General features: G+C 46.2%; 1 protein-coding gene across 3 annotated transcripts in view; it reads right to left on the minus strand.

Annotated features, from left to right (window-relative positions):
* APTX (aprataxin) overlaps window positions 1–24,645 on the minus strand; it is a 94,161-nt gene that overhangs the window by 50,665 nt on the left and 18,851 nt on the right. For 2 of the 3 annotated variants that reach the window (XM_063920058.1, XM_063920056.1), the window contains exons 2-3: window positions 13,527–13,661; window positions 1,456–1,502 (exon numbers count right to left, since the gene is read on the minus strand). In XM_063920058.1, coding sequence (XP_063776128.1) covers window positions 1,456–1,502; window positions 13,527–13,656 — 177 coding nt within the window. In that variant the 5' untranslated portion in view covers window positions 13,657–13,661. Of the gene's footprint in view, window positions 1–1,455; window positions 1,503–13,526; window positions 13,662–17,097; window positions 17,191–24,645 lie in introns of those variants that run through there. The other variant, XM_063920057.1, reaches the window with a different exon arrangement.

Below are 24,645 nucleotides of genomic sequence, written 5' to 3' on the forward strand. Positions count from 1 at the left end.
TTCATGAAATGCTTTTTAAGAGTTTTCATTTTGTTGATCACTTGCTGCTGTGTGCGGATGATTCCTCTGGCTTCCAGCATCTTGGAGATGTTTTTATAAATCACTGCATCTTTAACTGTGCCTGTGATCTGCCTCATAATTTCCTCCTCTCCCCTAATGCTCAGCAACTCTCTCACCTCCTGGTCTGTCCAAGTAGCCATGCTGCCTTCCTCAAACGCTTCCTGGACGCTCCCCTGGGCTCTGAAAGATGACATCATCTTTTCTGAGCCCAAGAAAGCTCCAATCCGAGGCCTTTTAACAGTCCCGGGATAGTGAATCCCGGGATGGGCCCTTTCACACTACACAGCTTCCCGGGACGGTCCCGGGACCAACCCTGGACGAGACCTGGGTTGAAATCCCGGGATGCTCGTCCCGGGAAATTGACCCTGTACCCTTTCACACTGACAAAAATCCCGGGATGATGCGCGTTCACGTGCAAAATCCCGGGATTTTCATGCGAGTGTAAAAGGGGTATAATTGAGACCGTTTTTGTGAATATAACTGGAGGACCATTGTTTGGACTGATATATTATCAAGTAACTCACTAAACTTTTTTTTTTTTTTTTATTGATAGAATTCAAGGGCTTCAGTTTTACAGAATGATTGAGTAAACAGTGAATTATTTTTGGTTTGAGAAATGATAGACTGCATAATATATGTGACTGAACTGACTAATGTCAATGTTTGTATTGTTGCTTGCACAGCAGTGATTTGCAGGGGAATTGCAAAAATATGCTAATGACTCAGCCACCACCTTGTGCACAGAGACTCCCACTGCCGGCGTCTCACATCCGCCACTCAAGTACATAAGATGGGTCCACATTGGTGAGACCATTGGACCTCTCAGCAGCCCCATGCTGTCTCAGACGGGCCTCTCCAGCTGTGAACAAATTTGCAGTGGCTGACTAGGCAATGCATGGAAAACAGTCCTGACATGCCTACATTTTTCTAGTCCCCCTCAGTGTTATTTCCCCCAAACACGGACTACCTGACACTCACTTGCAAATAAATGTTCTGTACGTCTGCAGTTGCTAATCATTCACTGCACAGGCACAGTGGCAAATATCTCCCCACAGCGTCCAATATACACATTGCATACACCTCTGCATAAGGCTCTATGTTCTACACTGCTAATAACAAGAACAGATCCAATTCCAATATAGCATAAATACAGCTTTATCTACTCCATATAACATTCCCCATTTCTGTGCCTCTCAGAGTCAGCTTTTCAGATAAATACATACACACACACACTAGGAACTGTTACCCATTATGCTTAAAAAGCCTAATTATCTTAAAATCAGATTAATTTGTAATCATCTGCAATGCATCTAACTATATGACTTGTATAGTAAATAACATAACAATTACAGCACAATTTACAACACAAAATGAACATGCTGTGAGGATACGTACCTGTCTGACTCTCACAAAACCTTTGTTGCAATCAGAAGTCAGATGCACTGCAAAATAGAGACAGACACTTTTAGGTGAGACCTCTACAGTACAGACCGAATCAGTTACAGCACTCAGTATTGTATAAAGTACCTTTATGGCTTGGCACGGAGCCTCAGTAAACCTAAAATGTATGTGCGCTGTGGGGCATGTTTTAATTTAATATCTGCTGCTCCGTGCCTTCTCAGTTAAACTAATTTAGCCGGACACCTGATTCATTAATTTAGGTCTATTAAATGTTTAATCAGAATTAAAATGTTTAAAAAGAGAGTGTGTGGAAATAAAAGATGAATGAATTTACCTCTGTGGTCCAGTGGGGAATGGAGAGTAGCTAGAGGTCGGTCAATATGGCTTTGGCTGGTCTCGGCAGTCTTGGGCCTCCTCTACCTTCCCTCCCGAGTACTAGGAGAGGATGAAGGCAGTGCTGGGAGCCGACACAGCAATTCCATGCAGTGTTTCTGTGAGCCCCGAAGGAGGTGGTACAGTATTTGGACTGCTGCATATTTTGCAGTGCAGTCAATAAGTAATGAATCCTTCCTGTATGCTGCCCCCTGAAGGCCACAAGAAGAAAAGCAGCACAGACAAGCTTGAATGGGTCTAGCTGCAGCTCACAATTACCCGGGCAGACAACCACCCTAACAATGAATTCAATGTTAAAGTAAGGTCCAGGCTAATTATATGCACGTTATCCAATTTATAAGGGTTAAAAAGGACAGAGGGTCTACCTAAACTGCGTTTGTTTGGCCCTGCCTTTGTGGAAACCCATACCAACATTATGGAAGAGAGGAGTGTGCCCTGAGTGCAGCCTAGTGTCAAGATATGTAGTGTAGATCTGTAACAGATCAAGAGGTGACATGAAAACAGTTAAACGTCACCTATAGAAGTATCTTGATATATTAGAAAAGAAAAAATTAAGTAAGGGACAGCGTGACATGTATGAATACAGTCGGCTGTTACAATTATTTGTTCATCAGAATATAGGGGGTAATGCAGAGTTGATCGCAGCAGCAAATTTGTTAGCAGTTGGGCAAAACCATGTGCACTGCAGGGGGGGCAGATATAACATTTGCAGAGAGAGTTAGATTTGGGTGGGTTATTTTGTTTCTGTGCAGGGTAAATACTGGCTGCTTTATTTTTACACTGCAATTTAGATTTCAGTTTGATCACACCCCACCCAAATCTAACTCTCTCCTGCACATGTTATATCCGCCCCACCTGCAGTGCACATGGTTTTGCTCAACTGCTAACAAATTTGCTGCTCCGATCAACTCTGAATTAGGCCCACAGGGGGTAATTCAGAGTTGATCGCAGCAGCAAATTTGTTTGCAGTTGGGCAAAACCATGGGGGTCATTCAGAGTTGATCTAGTGTTCACTCTAGGCTGTTTTAGCAGGGCGCCGCGCCCTGCCCGTTTTTTAACAGGCAAAACCCGCCCTGCCCCTTTTGCGGCGCCCTGCTAGAACAGCCGCCCGCTCCCTGCCCTCCCGGCGTGTATAGATGCCGTGCGCATGCGCGCGGCATCCATTCACGCATTGGGAGAGGGCTGGGGGAAGCCCAGCACCGACGGAGGTGCTGTGCACGCCCCCAACAGTAAAGTCGCCGGCCACAGACGCTCTCTATAGTAGCGTCTGTGGGCCGCACCGCCCCCTAAAATGACGGAGGCGTGGCCACGCCCCCTAATTTGCGTGGCCGCGCCCCCATTTCGGCCGCGCGCGCACATGTGCCCCCCTGGAGTCCGGCGCCCTGCCCCTTTTCACTCCTAGAGTGAACACTAGTTGATCGCTAGCTGCCGTTGTTCGCAGTGCAGCGATCAGGCTTAAAAATGGCATTTCTGCATATGCACCGCAATGCGCACGCGCATCGTACGGGTACAAAGCCCGTTGTTGTTATGCACAGGTTTTAGCAAAGTTTTCAGTCGTACTGACGGCCGCAAGAAGATTGACAGGAAGGGGGCGTTTCTGGGTGTCAACTGACCGTTTTCATGGAGTGTTTGCAAAAACGCAGGCATGTCTGAAAAAACGCAGGCATGGCTGCGCATTCGCTGGGCGGGTATATGACGTCAAATCCGGACACGAATAGGCTGAAGTGATTGCAAGCGCTGAGTAGGTTCAGAGCTACTCTGAAACTGCACAAACTGTTTCTGCAGAGCTCAGCTGCACAAGCGTTCGCACTTCTGCTAAGCTAAAATACACTCCCAGTGGGCGGCGGCATAGCGTTTGCAGAGTTAGATTTGGGTGGGGTGTGTTCAAACTGAAATCTAAATTGCAATGTAAAAATAAAGCTGTCAGTATTTACCCTGCACAGAAACAAAATAACCCACCCAAATCTAACTCTCTCTGCACGTTATATCTGTCCCCCCCCCTGCAGTGCACATGGTTTTGTCCAACTGCTAACAGATTTGCTGCTGCGATCAACTCTGAATTACCCCCATAGTGTAGATAAGGTGCACAGAGATACATTTGGTAGTGAGGGTATAAGCAAGTATACAATTACATGAAGTGTAAATGGTTTTAATAAAAACTCATTAAGTATAATAAAAGGGACACATATGTGCACAATATAAAACAAACAGCTATCAGCTATATAATAATGGGAAAATGTGGCACTTGATGCCTCATTCAGATGCATTTGCACGTGGCTGATGTACTCAAGTCGGTCAATGTTTTCGCACTGCGGTCGCACTGAGGAATGAGTCACAGAATGAGTGACAGGAAGTCAGCGTTTGGGGGTGGTAACGGGGAGTGGTCAGGCAAACACAGGCATGTCAAGGCCGTTCAAACAGTGTTTCCTGGGTGTGCATAAATTACCAGTTGTGATCTCATGTGCTACTAAAGAACTCTCTGCTGCATGTAGCTAAGCCTGTGCGTCTACAGAGGTAATCTGCGTTATGACCCGATATGCGGGGATGGTACCAATGTTTCAGCACTTGTACACCGGACGGAAATGAGGTATCAGCAGTGGGTGTCCCTATGCTCAGGTTAGCTTCATGTACTCGCAATTGCGGACAGCAGAAGATAGCAAGAGCAATCGTATTAACAACCACATCTGAAGGAGGCCCATGGGTATAAGAACAGTGTTGTCCATAAAATAATCTGGTTTGAGTCTTTATTTACACAGTGCAATGGTAGAACATTACCAGTTGTCTAGGTGAAGCAGGAAGCAGTGCTGCAACTGATTTTACGCCAGTTGCCAGAAGCCACCATTAGTATAGCTATTTCTCCCAGCCCCATGCTGACTGGCAGAGACCCATCAGAAACAGGCTTTCCTTCCCCATTCGCATGACTCCGAAGCACACAGAGCTTTATACCTCATGACACTCCCACATGTCATGGTGGTTACATGCGATTGCACTGTAACTGGCCAATTCTTGCCCTAAACGCCCTATATCACAGAAAAAAAAAAAAAAGATCCGGACAACTTCTGTCTGACTCAGAATAGAATAGACATGCGCAAAAATGCAGAAATTTGCATCTGCCTATACACTTGCCATTTGTGTCCGTGCAGAGATCTGTCCAACTCAGATCAAGCATAATACCTTATTTTCAATAATAAAAAAACAGCCACTTCAGAACTCCAATTACTCACCCCAAAATGCCACTCTTGCTCAAAAATGTCCCCACAAAGTGCTAATCCCTTCACTTGCCATGAAAGGCCCCCATGTACTCCAAAACTCCCCTGATATGCCATTCAGACCTTTCGACATGCACCAAACATGTCACTCGGACCTCACTACATACAGGGCAGACTTCAACACCTCACCCACATACCATCACTCAGATCTCCTTAGACACCGTTCAGTCCCTGCCAAAGTAAAACGGTCTAATTTCTCCATTCACAAGATAAGCCAGTGACCTATAATAAGGTGCCCATAACAGAAAGGGGTAGAGGAGGATGTAGGACATGCAGAATAAGACAGAGTGTGAGGTTCAATTTTAATCTATGCTTTATTACGAGCAGAGAATAATTCAGGAAAGGGTACAGCGCTGGGGGCCGCAGGTGAAGTGGAGATCTACATCTCTGCCTCACATTAATATGATCCCTGTCCTATACTCCCATTTCACTCCCACAGGCACAGCTGAGCTTCTCTTTCATTACAGCCTTTGTGAAGGGAGCTGGGGTTGGGGATTGAGCTCCAAAATAAGGACTGTCCCAGAAATGGACATGAGGCCTAATGCCGCTTCAGTTACACATATCCAAAAATCGAGAACGGGCTATTTTCAAACATCTGTGCATGTGCTACGGTCACGCTATGACTGACTGCGTCAGGCATCAGAGGGGTGGCGACACAGCATTGAGGTACGGACAACGCACCCATGTTCGGACCATTTTATAAGCTGCGGGAGAAAAAATGCCAGCGGTGCGCCTGCATACGCAGCCTTGCTGTGCATGCAGGGGGCTACCTCTATTTGCCAGGACTGCAATGCAATTGAACTGCGGTCACTGGGTGGCAATTGGCATGCTGGGCGGCCCCCAGCTTGCGATCGTATGCAGTTGCTATTTTAGCAAAACTGCAACTGAAGCTGAATTAGGCCCATGGTTCTGAAATTAGGAAAATCTCCAGACAAAGTGGAATTTCCAGCATTAGCAAAGTAGAAGCTGACTGCACCCCCAACCCCCCATCTTTACACTCACTGTTAACTACAATTTTCTCAGCCCTGAAAACCCTGCAGACGTGGGTCTGTCACGTAAGATTCAAAAGCTGCCAATAGGGATGGAGCAAATAAGATGAAAAGTGAAAAGCAAAGTATTAACTAGGGCACTACTATGGGGTATAATATTAACTAGGGCACTACTATGGGGTAAAATATTAACTAGGGCACTACTATGGGGTATAATATTAACTAGGGTACTACTATGCAGCACTAGTAGCACTGAGGATGCGGCCCCTCAAAACATTGCTATAGGGCCTGTTCTGCAAAATCACTAAATTATACTACAATAGTACAGAACAGCTATTAGGAGTGACTATTCAGCCTTAACCACTTGCCTGGCATGGTTGCATCAGATGCGACCACGCCAATAAGTGCATTATCTGATCTGGGCATACTCCCTGCAGCTGCCACTCTCGGAGACAATAGCAGCCGCTGGGAAGATGTAAATTAACCCCCCCTCATCCCCCACAGTGTGTACCCGGTGGCTGTGCGGCTGCGTAAATTAAAGTCGTGATGTTCAATGGTGCCAACAGATGTTCTGATGTTTTGGGGGCGGGATTTTTACAAATATTTTTTTAAAAACGAATAATAATTTGTAAATAAAATGATTTTGGATAAGTTTATATACATGTTCTTCATCTAATTCACTCATAAAAAAACACTGACAATTACTGAGCGTTTTTTTGGGGGGGAAAAATTAGTCAGTTAAGTGGTTAAGCACTACTCTTCTTAAAGATCCTACACTATTCCAGCAAGGTACCAATATCGGGTGTGGATCACCAGGTCGACCCCAAGTAGGTCAACAGGTCTACCCCATATGGTCGACAGGTAAAAGGTAGACAAATGAAAAGGTCGACAGAAAAAGGTCGACATGGAAAATGGTCTACACAACTTTTTTTTTTGGGGGGGTGTCGTTTTCACCATCAGAAGCACAGGGAACCCCAATTAGTGTACCACTTGTCATGCTACGGGCAAGGTGCCTCACTCTGCTACCACTGCACTCGGCGCAGGCTACTATTCCCAATCATAGTCCAGATGGATGATCAAGTATGAAAAGGTTGAAAAAAAAACACAACCCTTAAAAAGTTGTGTCGACCATATGTGTGTCTACCAATATCCTGTTGACCATTAGCACTTTTACATTTTAACCTAATGCATGTTGACCATCAGTGGTCGACCAATTGATGGGATACCACCAATATCTGCTGGAATCCTGTTACAGTAGGTAAAAGCTACTATGCTAATTTGTTCCCAGCAGTGTTGAATCTAATGTCCTAGCTCAATACCCTGCCTACTACCCTGCAATCCAGATTAAAAAATTAAGCAGTCAAAAGGAACCATCCAGAATCACCATCCAACAGCTAAACATACCACCCAGAAGTGGGTGACAGTAGAGACTATTCTGTTACAACTGGATGCACCATGGTGGTACGCTATTGACACTTCAAGACAGTGAGTCTTTGTCTGGTGGCAGATGACCACAAAAGTCACTAATTGGCAAGTTACTGATGGTAAAAATAGGATTCTAATTACCTATCGGTAAATCCTTCTTGTAGTCCGTAGAGGATGCTGGAGTCCAATTTAGTACCATGGGGTATAGACGGATCCACTAGGAGCCCCTGGCACTTTAAGAGTTTAACAGTGTAGACTGGCCCCTCCCTCTATGCCCCTCCTACCAGACAGTCTAGAAACTGTGCCCGAGGAGACGGACATACTTCGAGAGAAGGAAATACACAGATAGTGGTGAGACTCAAAGCAGCTCACACATAACAAAAGGAAAGCCAAGCTAACCAACAAGAAACGATTCAGCAACGGCTGAACCAACAATACTTAACCAAGTAACAATGCAGGAACACGAAACACTGGTCGGGCGCCCAGCATCCTCTACGGACTACGAGAAAAGATTTTACAGGTAGGTAATTAAAATCCTATTTTCTCTTACGTCCTAGAGGATGCTGGGGTCCAATTTAGTACCATGGGGATGTACCAAAGCTCCCAGTACGGGAGGGAGAGTGCTGAGGTTCCTGCAGAACAGATTGACCAAACATTAGGTCCTCAGAGGCGAAAGAATTGAACTTGTAGAACTTGATCCAGCAAGAAATTGTCTGCTTAGAAGCCAATCTTGTTGGGATCATAAAGGACAAATAGTGCGTCAGACTTCCTGTGACGAGCTGTACGCTCCACATATATCTTCAAAGCCCGCACAACATCCAAGGACTTTGAGGTAATTAAGGTGTCAGTAGCCACTGACACCACAATAGGTTGGTCGATATGGAAAGCCGATACAACCTTTGGAAAAAACTGCTGACACGTTCTGAGCTCAGCTCTATCCTCTTGGAAAATCAAGTAGGGGCTCTTGTGCGACAATGCCCCCAATTCCGACACACGTCTTGCAGATGCCAATTCTTACAGTGTGACCGCCTTCCAAGTAAGAAACTTTAGATCTACCTCCTGTAAAGGTTCGAACCAATCCGATTGCAGCACCACATTAAGATCCCAAGGTGCCATAGGAGGCAAAAAGCGGGGTGGATGTGCAGAACTCTTTTCAAGAATGTCTGAACCTCAGGGAGAGCAGCCAATTGTTTCTGTAAGAAAAAGGACAAGGCCGAAATCTGGACCTTTATGGAGCCCAAGCGTAGGCCCACATCCACACCTGCTTGCAGGAAGAGGAGAAAACGTCCCAATTGAAATTCCACCGTTGGAAACTTCTTGGATTCACACCAAGACACATATTTCTTTCAAATCTGATGGTAATGCTTAGACGTTACTCCCTTCCTAGCTTGGATCAGTTTGGAATGCCCTTCCGAGCTAAGATCTGGCATTCAACCTCCATGCCGTCAAACGTAGCCGTGGTAAGTCTTAATAGGCGAACGTCCCCTGTAGTAGAAGGTCCTCGCGAAGAGGAAGAGGCCTCGGATGCTCCATCAGTAATTCCAGAAGATCCGCTTACCAAGCCCGTCTTGGCTAGTCCGATGCAATGAGGATCGCCTGAACTCTCGTTCTTTTTTATTAGTTTTAGTATCCTTGGGATGAGTGGAAGAGGAGGGAACACATACATGGACTGGAACACCCACAGAGTTACCAGGGCGTGCACCGCCACAGCTTGCGGGTCCCGTGACCTGGAACAGTACTTCCGAAACTTCTTGTTGAGGCGAGAGGTCATCATGTCTATCTGAGGTACGCCCCAACGGCTTGTTACCTCTGCGAACACCTCCGGGTGGAGGCCCCATTCTCCTGGATGGACATCTTGTCTGCTGAGGAAGTCCGCTTTCCAGTTGTCCACTCCCAGAATAAAGATCGCCGAGAACGCCACCGCGTGTCTTTCTGCCCAGAGGACGATTCTTGTTACCTCTGAAATTTCAGCTCTGCTCTTCGTTCCGCCTTGCCTGTTTATGTAGGACACCGCTGTGACGTTGTCCGACTGAACTTGAATGGCTTGATCTTTCAGAAGATGTGCCGCTTGTAGAAGGCCGTTGTATATGACCCTCAGTTCCAGAACGTTTATTGGAAGGAGAGACTCCTGACTTGACCACCTTCCTTGGAAGTTTTCCCCCCGGTGACTGCTCCCCAACCTCTGAGACTTACATCCGTGGTTAGAAGAATCCAATTCTGAATCCCGAACCTGCATCCCTCGAGTAGGTGAGAAGTTTGGAGCCACCAGAGGAGTGAAATTCTGGCTTTTGGCGACTGGCGTATCCGCTGGTGTATGTGGAGATGCGATCCCGACCACTTGTCCAGGAGATCCAGCTGGAAGAACCGTACATGGAATCTTCCGTACTGTAGAGCCTCGTAGGAGGCTACCATCTTTCCCAGAAGGCGAATGCACTGATGAACCGATACCCGAGCTGGCCTCAGGACATTCCGGACCATTGATTGGATCACCAATGCTTTCTCCACCGGTAGAAACACCCTCTGCACTTCCGTGTCAAGAATCATCCCCAGGAAGGGCAGTCTACTTGTCGGTTCCAAATATGACTTTGGAAGGTTCAGGATCCACCAGTGTTCCCAAAGTAGTTGAGTTGAGAGAGCAATACTCTGCAACAGTCTCTCCCTTGAAGATGCCTTTATCAGCAGATCGTCCAGATATGGAATTATGTTCACTCCCTGTATTCTTCAGAGGAGCATCATCCCCGCCATGACCTTGTTGAACACCCTCGGTGCTGTGGAGAGGCCAAATGGTAATGTCTGGAACTGATAGTGACAGTCCTGTAGTGCAAACCGCAGATAGGCCTGGTGAGACGGCCAGATCGGAATGTCAAGGTACACATCCCTGATATCCAGGGATACCAGGAATTCCCTCTCTTCCAGACCTGATATCACTGCTCTTAGAGACTCCATCTTGAATTGGAACACCCTTAAGTAGTGGTTCAATGACTAAGTTCAATATAGGTCTCACCGAACCGTCCGGTTTCGGTACTGGAACAATGACAAGGTGGAACTGGAACAATGACATTTGTTCGTACCAACTTTTGAATGGCTTCTTGTAGGATAGCACTTTCCGTCAGCGAACCTTGTAAGCCTGATTTGAAGAATGTGAGGTGGGAGTTGCTGAAACTCCAATCTGTACCCCTGGGCAACAATATCTGTCACCCAGGGGTCCAGGCACGATGACGTCCAGACGAGACTGAAATCTCTTAGTCTCGCTCCCACCTGCCCGATGTCCAGGCTGGGAGGTCCACCATCATGCTAAAGTAGGTGCGGGGAGGGGGGTTGCATTTTTTTAAATTTTGCGGTCCGAAAGGACTGCAGTGGAGGCGTAGCATAAGATTTCCGAGCCGATGCAGCTGCGGAGGGAAGAAAAGTTGACTTACCCACAGTTGCCGTGGAGATCCACGCATCCAGCAATTCCCCAAACAGGGCCTGACCTGTGAAGGGTAGGTTCTCCACACTTTTCTTGGATTCTGCATCCGCAGTCCATTGGCGTAACCAAAGACCTCTACATGCCGAGACTGCCATGGAAGTAGCCCTTGCATTTAGCAGGCCAATGTCCTTCATGGCCTCAACCATAAAACCTGCAGAGTCCTGTATGTGACGTAAAAACAAGTCAATGTCACTCCTATCCATAGTATCTAATTCCTCTAGTAATGTGCCTGAACACTTTGCTATAGCTTTAGAAATACACGCAATAGTGGGCCTTAAAGCCACGCCTGTAGTAGCGTATAGCGATTTGAGCGTAGTCTCAATCTTGCGGTCAGCAGGCTCCTTTAAGGTGGTTGAACCGGGAACAGGTAAAACCACCTTTTTAGATAACCTAGATACAGAAGCGTCTACTATAGGTGGGTTTTCCCACTTTTTTCTGTACTCTTCAGGGAAAGGAAAAGCAATGAGAATTCTCTTAGGGATCTGGAATTTTTTCTCTGGGTTTTCCCAGAGAAGGTAAGGGAGGATTTCTCATTTACTGTCAAATAAGATTCTTCTTCTTGCTCAGGTACCTTCTCAGAAATATGCAAAACATCCCTAATTGCTTCAATCATTAATTGCATCTCCTTAGATAGGGATGCATCCCCCCCCTTTGCATATCCCCATCACCGTCCCCTGTATCAGAGTCGGTATCAGTGTCAGCTTGCATTATCTGGGCAAGCATACATTTTTGCAGGTATGGAGGTGGGTTTTTAGACGAAGTAGAGGGTGCTGAATACGTCAAGCCCTCCACAGATTTTCTCAAAAACTGCGTCTCCTTTTCAGTATGTGACATCCTAGTAGAAATCTGGGATATCATTCCCCTTAAAGAATCCACCCATGGGGGTTCGGATTCAGAAGGCTGAGAAAGCATATTGCATGCAGCACAGGACACAGAGTCCTTAGACATGGTAATGTGGTTTATACACACTTACACACACAGACCTGGAAAAATGTCAGACACAGTTTACCCCAGAGTACAAGGAGCCAGCCACACAGCGCCCTTGTAGGCAGTTATTAGGATAAAAGCGGGCACTGACTAACTAACCTTAATAGGATAGTTAGTATTATTATCACACTCCCCCGCTGTCTAAAACACCCTGGTACCGCAGAAGTATAGCTGGAGTTATGTGGAGGGCAGCGCTCCCTGTCAGCGTCCTGTTCCTATGATCTGCAGGGAGAAAATGGCGCTGGTGAGTGCTGGATCTGCTCTGAGAGGAATCCCCGCCCCCTGTAATGGCACGCGGCTTCCAGCACTTATTTATATACTGGCCTGAGGATTTGTGTGTGTGTTAACAGTGGGATTAGTCCCTGTTAACTTGTGACCAGTTTAGAGTGTAATGCGCTGGCTCAGGCGCCCCTCAAGTGCTGCATGTGAATGCTGCTGAGCCTTCCCGGAGCTCAGCCTGGTCAGCGCTGCGCTCCAACCCTTGTGCCACCATACCCGCCGGCGACCCGCTAACCGGGACGCCGGCGCTGTACTCACCACTCTTTTTTCTTCTGGCTCTGTTAGGGGGTGTCGGCCGTTCTGCAGTCGCCTCGCGTGCTTGCAATCAGCACCCTCAGAAGCTCAGTGTCCTGTCAGCGGAGTAGAGAACCATTAACTCTTCAGGAAGTTGGTTCCTACTCCCCCCCTAAGTCCCACGAAGCAGGGAGGCTGTTGTCAGCAGCCTCCCTGTAAAACAAGAAACTCTAAATTTTTATCAAAAAATAAAACTAAGAAAATTCCTAGGAGCTCCCCTAGCTGTGACCGGCAACTCCGGGCATATTTTCTAAACGGAGTCTGGTAGGAGGGGCATAGAGGGAGGGGCCAGCCCACACTATTAAACTCTTAAAGTGCCAGTTGCTCCTAGTGGATCCGTCTATACACCACGGTACTAAATTGGACCCCAGCATCCTCTAAGGAAGTAAGAGAAATAAATTGTGTACTAATTTAGTTCCGTAATGACATTTAGAACGTAGGTAACACCAATGCAATCATCTTTGTTATTGGCTGGTGCTTTGCTGGAAGCTCCAAAAAACTGTTCTACTTCAATCAGAAACATGAAAACAAACAGGAAGAGCAAATCATCAGAGAATAACAATGAATGCTTTATAATCCTCCAATTTCCCCTAAACACATTCAATTAAGTGGAGCCCCACTGAAAACATCAACATATTCCGTAAGAAGTTGGGGGGGGGGAATGAGAAATCCTGAACATCCCTAACTTTTGATGGAATGCATTTAGCACGGATGTCCTAGTATAACCCCCTTCCCCCTTTAAAAAATTAAATTGATCATTGGTATTTTTCTGCTTTCCTTTCTACCTTAGATTTCATTTAAAAGTAAACATATATAAACAAAAAGTAAAAAAAAGAAAAACCCAAATCAAGCAAATTGACCCTTGTACAATGTTAGGAAGTTCATATGCTGGGGTCATTACCAATGTTTCCAGAAATTGTTAGGGTGCATTCCCCCTAAATGTTTCTGTTAGTACATTACCTTGTTGTCTGGAACACTTTTTATCCACTATTTTCGTCTCTGGTCCTCGTCCAATTACCACTGCCTCTGCATGAGGTAGTTTGATTCTATGACATGCATTTTCTTTACTCACTAACCAGCATTCAAGCATTGTCACTAAAAAAATTAGAAAAAGGAAGAATGAAAAGTTCAAGTAACTGAGCCAAGAAACTCAAATCTCCATTTTTAAAACTCTGAATGTAAACAGACAGCAGTATTAATGAACATAAAAAAATGTAAACAATATCTAGATATCCGATATTAAGACACATTCTTTTACATTATGTAAAATCGACATAGGTAGAGAGACCATTAAAATTTGTACAGCACAGTTACATACCTCCCAACATGACCCTCTCCAGGAGGGACAAAATGCTCTGCTTCTGGACTTCCCTCCTAATTTAAGATTGCAGTCACCTGTTTTAAACAGGTTTATGAATAAGAAAGGCATTTCACCACAGCTGCTGGCAATCAGTTGGATAGAGACTACTTTTATACAGAAACACAACAAAAGAGAAAAGAGCGGATTTGGCCCGTACCCTGGTTCCTGGTTTGGTTGGACAGGTGTTGAGGCCAAGCTGTGTTTGTTAATCCCAATACAATCACATTCCTCTCCCATATAAATTCTGGATGGAGGGGCTGGTCTCTCCCATGGGACCAACTATGATTTCCAAGCTAGAGGGTTTGTGAGGTATGAGATCCAGCTCTTCTTGTTTTGGGAGTACACCAGCATAAGTGTGCAGACTGACGGAATTGGTTATGGTTTGCTGCAATGCTGCTTGATATGCGGCTTGGTTCCAGGGCTTGTAGTATCCTAACCTGGCTGTTAGTAACAGCTTCAGCAAAGTGGGACACCAATCTGTCCTAGATCACTACCTTGGATAACTTTAGTTGGCAGTCTTCCCACTTCCCAATGCCATGATCAGTCTCCCAATACAGGCAGATCCAGAGCAATGTGGATCTCTTGTCTTCATCTTCCAGCAGTGACATGGCTACACTTTGTTGCTCAAGTAGCTGTGACCAGGAACCATGTACAGATCAACTAAGGTTAAGGATCATCTGGAATCCTGTAACCCAGATTTCTATAACATTGATCTTTTATTAAATACCCCAAATCTATGCCAGTACGTCTCAAGAGTGACGTGGAACGGAGCCTGCAAGGCTTGTTTTACTTTATCATAATCTTCACAGGAGTCCACGCTTAACATTTGGAATGAGTCCAACATAAGACTTCAGGCTCATATGTTAGGCCTATTCTTTTGTGGTCACATTATACAGAGCCATCAGATTCTCAAATACCTGGAGATGCGTATTAATATTAGCCTCCTATATCGTTGCACATCACAAAATCCCAGGCGGGGTAATCACATTTCTTCAACACAACCAAAATTCATCAGGGCAAATATTGTCATCAGGATCTCCATTACCGCTTGTATTACTTGCTACTTCAGATTCTCTAAACACCCAATCCAAATGCAAGGATTGCTTGATCCAACATTCTCCAGAACTCTGGGTACTGGTGAGGTATTGGAGTCCTTGGCAGGGCGGGTTGGTATCGATATCCCGGCTGTCGGGATCCCGGCACCCAGCATACCTGGCGCTGGGTTCCCGACCACCGGAATTCCAGCAGCGGGGCAAGTGCAAAAGAGCCCCTTGCGGGATCACTGCACACACCACGCTGCGGGCACGGTGGTGCGCATTATTTATTTGCCCTCCAGAGGTGTCGTGGACACCCCAAGAGGGAGAATAGTTGTCGGTATCCTGACAGCCGGGATATCGAATGCATCCCAGCAGGGCTGGATAGTTTCTTCCTCATTTTTCTCTACCTTAGATCTCCCAGGATGCTACCAATTCCAAGCAAAAAAACAGGTAATAAGAACCCCACAAACATTACTTTTCATCATAATTAGTTCAGGTAGACTCCCATGCCTTTGGTATGATCTTCCTATCTTTGGGATTTTTCATATTCTTATGGCCCATCGCCTTATGGGGACACATCTAGCCCCAAAGAACACAAAGGCATTTAGCACCTCAGGCTTTAGACAGCTGGACTCTTGGCCAGAGGACTAGGTGATGGCCCATCGCATTATGGGGACATGCTCAAGCCCCACAGAACACAAAGGCATTTATACTTGTGGTGAAATGAACAAGCCTGCAAGTTGTAGGCTCTGCGGGACTTCAGGCAAGTCTGCCTGTATTTTTAAACTGGCAATCATTTACACGGCAAAACCAACCTGGTATATATATCCAGACATGCTTTATCTATAGCATGCCAACACAAATAGTATAACACAGTACATCAAAGTAAGATCCAGATCTCCATCCTTTAGATCAGGTCTTACCCAAACAGCACAGCTGGTAGGAACCAGAACTCTGTGTTCTGACTGATACTCAGCTCTTTTGGGCCAATCTCTGTCTCTTTAACCATGGCCAACGTTTCAGGCTGTCATTTCCTTCCCATGGACAGGTAAATTATTAACATCTTCCCTGGTATTGGGTAAACCAGAAAGGGGCTGGATGGGGCATGAAGAAAAAACTCCTCTTTGTTTACCTCTTACCCCATGTGGAGTGTTTGCTGAAACACATAATGGGCACTATAGAGATACAATGAGAAGCTGTTGATGTTACAAAGAGAGGGGACTAGGATAATGACGGTATGGCCAAAAACGATTGTTCATACAATTAATTAAATCCGTGATGAGGAGGAGTCTCTTCTACTGAGACGTCTCTTGCATGCTCCTCCTAGAGATCGGATGGGAATTCAATGCTGCTTAAATGCGGCATTCAACTTCTGACCAGCTCTGAATCAGGCCCTGAATACATAAGTGATGATTTATGGGTGGGCTGTATTTTTAATAATTTTTACTTGCAATTAAGAGAAAAACAGGATTTTAATACCTGCCGGTTAATCCTTTTCTCCTAGTCCATAGAGGATGCTGGGGTCCATTTCATGACCATGGGGTATAGACGGTTCCGCAGGAGCCATGAGCACTTTAAGACTTTTCAAGGGTGTGAACTGGCTCCTCCCTCTATGCCCCTCCTCCAGACCTCAGTTTTAGAAATGTGCCCAGGCAGACTGGATGCACTCTGAGGAGCTCTACTGAGTTTCTCTGAAAAGACTTATGTTAGGTTTTTTATTTTCAGGGAGAACTGCTGGCAACAGTTTCCCTGCTTCGTGGGACTGAGGGGGCAGAAGTAGGAACCAACTTCCTAAAAAGAGTTTCATGGCTCTGCTTCTGGGTGACAGGACACCATTAGCTCCCGAAGGGAACGGAACGCTAGCCGTGCCTAGATGCTCACTCCCACAGCACGCCGTCACAGAGCCAGAAGACAGGTGAGTGTTAGAAGACAGATCTTCAATCAAGAAAGTGACGGCTAAAGGTACCGCACGGCTGGCGGGTGTGCAGCGCGCCATGTTGCCCACACATACGCAGGCACTGCAGGGTGCTGGGCGCGGGGCGTACTGGGCAGCATGAAACTTATGGAAACTGGCATAAATAAGGGGCATAAGTTGCTGAGGCACAGTCCTACCCCCGCCAGTAAAAAAAATTACCTCATAAAAGCTGAGGAGAAACACAAACACGCCATTGAAGAGTGGAGCTTCCTCCTCAGTCAGCCAGCACACTGCTCAGCGCCATTTTCTCTCTCTCCTCAGGCTGCAGAGACAACGCTGGTCCTCCTCCACTACTGAACAAGTATCAGGGTGCAAAACAGGGGGGGGGGCACAGTGAATTTGGTGCTATATAATTGTGTGATTAGCATTATAATCAATCAACCAATACTGCACCGGGACCCCGGTGTAACACTCACAGCTGACGATCTTCGGCCCCTGTTAGAGGGTGGCGGCTAGCTGCTGGAGTGGGCACACATACTAACAATGTGTGATCAGTACTTCAGGAGCTCAGTGCCCTGTCAGCTGGGATTACGAACCATTAACCCTCAGGACATTGGTTCGGTCCCCCGTCTAAGTCCCACGAAGCAGGTAGCCTGGTTGCCAACCAGATCTACAAAGACTTGGTATCTGCACACTTAATATAATGTTAAAGTATTGTGGGCGTATGTGATTCGTCACCATATACCCACTTAATAGAAGACCCTTTTCTCAAATTTTTAGCAATGTTCAGTATACTTAGGGGGTGCTGTCAACTACAGTGTGCATAGACTAGAATTTGGAGGGAAAAAACAAGAGGAAATCTGTATTGTTGACGCACTAGAAAGGAGTAAATTTATCATAAAATATAACCTTTATTAGATATGCATTAAAATAAAATATATGCTATTATTATTATCCCAGACTACAGTGAAACATAAAGGTTAAAATCAAAGACTAACACATATGTGAATAAGAAAAAGAAATGTGAATAAAGAATTAAAAAGCGTGTCCACGTGTGGTTTTTGATATGCAAGCCTCTCAAGGTTGCTATATAAGCATATATGTTACCAATATTTGATCACTTTTAATGTAATATTTTCAAACAGCTGTCTATATCTTATAATAGTTAATCCCACTGAGTCTTGTCATATATGCACCCTTCACTCAACAGAAATTACCTCATGGGAAATTATCCCTACTGAAGAGGATGTGAGTGTAAGTGGGTGTAACAATATCAGTTGACTTAATTGGAGGTGACTGACTAGACTGCTTAGAAATTAAGCACGGATCACTCCGTATGTATGTCCATAGTGATAGCGATGCACGGCCCCGCGAGTCGCTATCGATGACCCTAGATTTGGTATGCATGCATGCCAAATCTAGTTAGATGGCCCACCTCACCGTTGGGTGAGGTGAGCGTTCCTGTCCCTCCTCCCTTCCCCCCTTCGCTCAGCACACATTGCGCTGTGTACTGAGCGGGGGAGAGATGTGTGCTGAGAACGCTCAGCACACATCTCTAGGAGAAATCTCCCTGTGTGTACCCCCTTAAGAGTGATCGGCAAATGACAATTGAGCTGTTTGCATTGTCTGTTTCGTTTTTTTTGTTTCTTGTTTACGTATCTCACAAATTACATACCCTCCAACATTTTACACATAAAAATATCGGTAAAAATTCGAAAAGGGAGCATGGCCGTGGATTAAGGGCCCATTTCCTATACTTTCAATGGAAGTTTGGAGAGCCAAAAAGCGGTACAGACCATAAAAAAAAGGTACTGTACCTGCAAAAAAGTACAGCTGGAGGGTATGAAATCAGAGCACATTCAGAATCAGCACCACAAAGTTACCAGAAAATAACTATAATTGACAATAAAATGAATGTTAATAAGTGTTATCAGTCAAATTGTACTATTGCCTGGACACCCACTGACAGACACATAGGGGGGAAATAAATTAGCCGTGGTAATTTCATACCTCCCAACATTACCCTCTCCAGGAGGGACACAATGCTCTGCTTCTGGACTTTTCTCCTAATTCATGATAGCCGCCACCTGTGTTGAACAGGTTAATGGGTAAGAAAGGTGTTTCAGTACAGATGATGGCAATCATACATTAAGAGGGAAGTCCAGGAGCAGAGCATTCTGTCCCTCTTGGAGAGGGTCATGTTGGGACGTATGTAATTTCCAACAGGCTATTTGATCCCCCGGGACTATTAAATTAATCCTGAATGCAGCCCACAGGTTGCAGTTAATGGGGATTTCTTTTCAACAGAAATCCCCCAATCAGGTGTTTGTGCAATGTTAAGGATCAAGTTCAAAACATGGGACCCCCTGGGATAGCATAACTATCAAGGTGGCTCTCGCTGCTTCGTTCGTCACAGGTCTGTATATTCCCCATAGATGTCTATGTGGATAGTAGTAGTAGTAGTAGTAGCACAGGGGGTCCAATGATCTGAATTTGAGCCCCGTGTTAACACATAGGTCTGGGAACTTATCCTGGATTTTGGGTTATTGCTCGATAACAGTAATTTACCATGTGAGGAAAAATAAGATTTTACTCACCGGTAAATCTATTTCTCGTAGTCCGTAGTGGATGCTGGGAACTCCGTAAGGACCATGGGGAATAGCGGCTCCGCAGGAGACTGGGCACAACTAAAGAAAGCTTTAGGACTACCTGGTGTGCACTGGCTCCTCCCTCTATGATAGGTTTAGGCTGTGGGAGGGGGTGGTTAGAGTTACAAAACTTACTAAAATTAGTTGGGAATTTGAACATTGGTTCGTTGATTCCGCTGCCGGGATTCTAATTGTCAGCATGCTGAGTAACCATGATATCGTACCCAACCCCTGTCTGGTACTAGAAGGTTATTATGGGGTATAAAATAAAGAAGCTGCTTTCTAATGTTACTTTAATTATTACTGAGGGTTATGTGAGGACATGGATTGAACCCCTTTCATACCAAGATCTTGGGTACAGCCCGGGTCACTGAACACTGGTTTCAAGCTGTTTCACATTAGCTAGAAACCCTTTCACACCACAGGCTGGACCCAGGTAATTCCTGGGGCTTCTCCTCTGCCGGTGCTTGGAGATGACATCTCCAGGTACCAGTTAGCTAACTCTCCATAGGATGTTAATGGGAACTGGGTTATGGGGCAGTGTGAACAAGAGACATGGGTCTTCCGACCCAGGTCCCATAAACATTCTATGGAGAGTCCTTCCTGGGATTAACTCTGTTCACTACCCTGGTTCTCTCATGCTTCTCCTTTTCTCTGACGTCCTAAGTGGATGCTGGGACTCCGTAAGGACCATGGGGAATAGCGGCTCCGCAGGAGACTGGGCACAACTAAAAGAAAGCTTTTGGTCTAACTGGTGTGCACTGGCTCCTCCCTCTATGACCCTCCTCCAGACCTCAGTTAGGATACTGTGCCCGGAAGAGCTGACACAATAAAAGGAAAGGATTTGGAATCCCGGGTAAGACTCATACCAGCCACACCAATCACAGTGTATAACTCGTGATACAATACCCAGTTAACAGTATGAAATATAACTGAGCCTCTCAACAGATGGCTCAACAATAACCCTTTAGTTAACCAATAACTATATACAAGTATTGCAGACAATTCGCACTTGGGACGGGCGCCCAGCATCCACTACGGACTACGAGAAATAGATTTACCGGTGAGTAAAATCTTATTTTCTCTAACGTCCTAAGTGGATGCTGGGAACTCCGTAAGGACCATGGGGATTATACCAAAGCTCCCAAATGGGCGGGAGAGTGCGGATAACTCTGCAGCACCGAATGAGCGAACTCTAGGTCCTCCTCAGCCAGGGTATCAAACTTGTAGAATTTAGCAAATGTGTTTGACCCCGACCAAGTAGCTGCTCGGCAAAGTTGTAAAGCCGAGACCCCTCGGGCAGCCGCCCAAGAAGAGCCCACCTTCCTCGTGGAATGGGCTTTTACAGATTTAGGATGCGGCAGTCCAGCCGCAGAATGTGCAAGTTGAATCGTGCTACAGATCCAGCGAGCAATAGTCTGCTTTGAAGCAGGCGCACCCAACTTGTTGGGTGCATGCAGGATAAATAGCGAGTCAGTCTTTCTGACTCCAGCTGTCCTGGAAACATAGATTTTTAGTGCCCGGACTACGTCCAGCAACTTGGAATCCTCCAAGTCACGAGTAGCCGCAGGCACCACAATAGGCTGGTTCAAATGAAAAGCTGAAACCACCTTTGGGAGAAATTGGGGACGAGTCCTCAATTCCGCCCTATCCATATGGAAAATCAGATAAGGGCTTTTACATGATAAAGCCGCCAATTCTGACACACGCCTGGCCGAATCCAAGGCTAACAGCATGACCACTTTCCACGTGAGATATTTTAAATCCACGGTTTTAAGTGGTTCAAACCAATGTGACTTAAGGAAATTCAACACCACGATCCCAAGGTGCCACTGGGGGCACAAAAGGGGGCTGAATATGCAGCACTCCCTTAACAAATGTCTGAACTTCCGGTAGTGAAGCCAGTTCTTTCTGGAAGAAAATCAATAGAGCCGAAATCTGGACCTTAATGGAACCCAATTTTAGGCCCATAGTCACCCCTGACTGTAGGAAGTGCAGAAAACGGCCCAGCTGAAATTCCTCCGTTGGGGCCTTCCTGGCCTCACACCACGCAACATATTTTCGCCATATGCGGTGATAATGGTTTGCGGTCACTTCTTTCCTAGCTTTAATCAGCGTAGGGATGACTTCCTCCGGAATGCCCTTTTCCTTCAGGATCCGGCGTTCAACTGCCATGCCGTCAAACGCAGCCGCGGTAAGTCTTGGAACAGACAGGGCCCCTGCTGCAGCAGGTCCTGTCTGAGCGGCAGAGGCCATGGGTCCTCTGAGATCATTTCTTGAAGTTCTGGGTACCAAGCTCTTCTTGGCCAATCCGGAACATTGAGTATAGTTCTTACTCTTCTCCTTCTTATTATCCTCAGTACCTTGGGTATGAGAGGAAGAGGAGGGAACACATAAACCGACTGGTACACCCACGGTGTCACTAGAGCGTCCACAGCTATTGCCTGAGGGTCTCTCGACCTGGCGCAATATCTTTCTAGCTTTTTGTTGAGGCGGGACGCCATCATGTCCACCTGTGGCCGTTCCCAGCGATTTACAATCAGCTGAAAGACTTCTGGATGAAGTCCCCACTCTCCCGGGTGGAGGTCGTGCCTGCTGAGGAAGTCTGCTTCCCAGTTGTCCACTCCTGGAATGAACACTGCTGACAGTGCTAACACGTGATTTTCCGCCCATCGGAGAATCCTTGTGGCTTCTGCCATCGCCGTCCTGCTTCTCGTGCCGCCCTGTCGGTTTACATGGGCGACCGCCGTGATGTTGTCTGACTGGATCAGTACCGGCTGGTTTTGAAGCAGGGGTCTTGCCTGACTTAGGGCATTATAGATGGCCCTTAGTTCCAGAATATTTATGTGTAGGGAAATCTCCTGGCTTGACCATAGCCCTTGGAAGTTTCTTCCCTGTGTGACTGCCCCCCAGCCTCGAAGGCTGGCATCCGTGGTCACCAGGACCCAGTCCTGTATGCCGAATCTGCGGCCCTCTAGAAGATGAGCACTCTGCAGCCACCACAGCAGAGACACCCTGGTCCTTGGAGACAGGGTTATCAGCCGATGCATCTGAAGATGGGATCCGGACCACTTGTCCAACAGATCCCACTGAAAGATTCTTGCATGGAACCTGCCGAATGGAATTGCTTCGTAGGAAGCTACCATTTTTCCCAGGACTCGCGTGCAGTGATGCACCGAGACCTGTTTTGGTTTAAGAGATCTCTGACTAGAGACGACAACTCCTTGGCTTTCTCCTCCGGGAGAAATAAACGTTATGGTAAGAACTTACCGTTGATAACGTGATTTCTCTTATGTCCACAGGTATCCACAGGATAACATTGGGATATTGTCGAGCGACAGCGAAAATGGCACCAACACGGTCACGAGCTTTCTGGCCTCCCAGGATGCATTGGGGCCTCCACTATATAGTCCCGCCCACTGACTCAGTCAGATCAGTTCTTTCCACAGCGATTATAGGCAGGAACATTAGGTAGAGACCTGTACAGGCGATAAGAACACACATGCACACCCTTCCATACAAGAAGGAAGAGGTTTTTAGTGTTTGTCTAGATCCTCAAATCAGATGCGTCCGGGTGGGATCCCTGTGGATACCTGTGGACATAAGAGAAATCACGTTATCAACGGTAAGTTCTTACCATAACGTTTATTTCTCTGGCTGGGTCCACAGGATTATCCACAGGATAACATTGGGATTCCCAAAGCCATTTTAGTGGTGGGGACGCTCCTGATTGCACAGAAGGACCTTTCGCCCGAAGTCTGCGTCATGAGAGGCAAAAGTATCCAAGGCATAATGTCTGATGAATGTGTTTATGGAAGACCATGTGGCTGCCTTACATATATGTTCTGCTGATGCACCCTGTTGTGCTGCCCAAGAAGGACCTACCTTACGTGTAGAGTGTGCAGAGACATTAGCCGGTATAGGGAGATCTGCATGAGAATAAGCTTCAGATATTACCACTCGGAGCCATCTCGCCAGCGTCTGTTTACTAGCAGGCCAACCTCTCCTATGGAATCCGTAGAGGATAAAGAGGGAATCTGTTTTCCTGATGGCACTAGTACGATCTATATAGATTTTTAAAGACCGGACCACGTCCAGTGACGCTTCTCCCGCAGATAGTCCCGATACCTGAAAAGCTGGGACTACAATCTCTTCATTCAGGTGAAACTTTGACACCACCTTTGGAAGATAACTAGATCTCGTTCTGAGAACTGCTCTGTCTGGAAAAAAACTTAGGAAAGGAGACTTACATGATAATGCTCCTAAATCTGACACTCTTCTGGCTGACGCCATTGCCAGTAAAAAAAGAACTTTAATCGTTAACCACTTAAGATCCGCTCTCTCAAGTGGTTCAAACAAAGGACCCTGGAGAAATTTAAGAACTAAATTCAAATCCCAGGGAGCTGCAGGAGGAACAAATGGAGGTTGAATATGTACTACTCCTTGGAAAAACGTACGTACATCCTGTAGGTCAGCAATCTTCTGCTGAAACCATACAGTCAACGCTGAGACTTGCACCCTCAAGGAAGCAACCTTCAACCCCTTATCCAATCCTGCCTGCAGAAAATCCAAAATTCTAGCTACTTTAAAGGCTCTTGGATTGTCATTTTTTCCAGAACACCAATGAATATAGGCTTGCCATATTCTATGATATACACGGGCCGAAGAAGGCTTTCTTGCTCTAAGCATGGTTTGGATTACTTGCTTTGAAAATCCTTTAGCCTCTAAGATAGAGGTTTCAACAGCCACGCCGTCAAAGACAGGCGATCCAGATGACTGTGACAAGGACCCTGCATTAACAGATCTGGACGTTGAGGGAACAGTATCGGTGCTTCCACGGACATTCTCCACAGATCTGTGTACCAATGCCTTCTTGGCCAAGCTGGAGCTATTAGAATGATTGCTCCTTTTGCCTGTTTTATCTTTCTCACTACTCTGGGTAACAGAGATATTGGAGGGAACAGATATGCCAGCTGAAACCTCCATTCTACTGACAGTGCGTCTACCAGGACTGCTCCTGGGTCCCTTGTTCTTGATCCGTACCTCGGAACTTTGTTGTTTAGACGAGACGCCATAAGGTCTATCTCCGGTAGACCCCATCTGTTCACCAGTGTCTGAA

This window comes from Pseudophryne corroboree, chromosome 1 (assembly GCF_028390025.1).
Source record: "Pseudophryne corroboree isolate aPseCor3 chromosome 1, aPseCor3.hap2, whole genome shotgun sequence".
NCBI lineage: Eukaryota > Metazoa > Chordata > Amphibia > Anura > Myobatrachidae > Pseudophryne > Pseudophryne corroboree.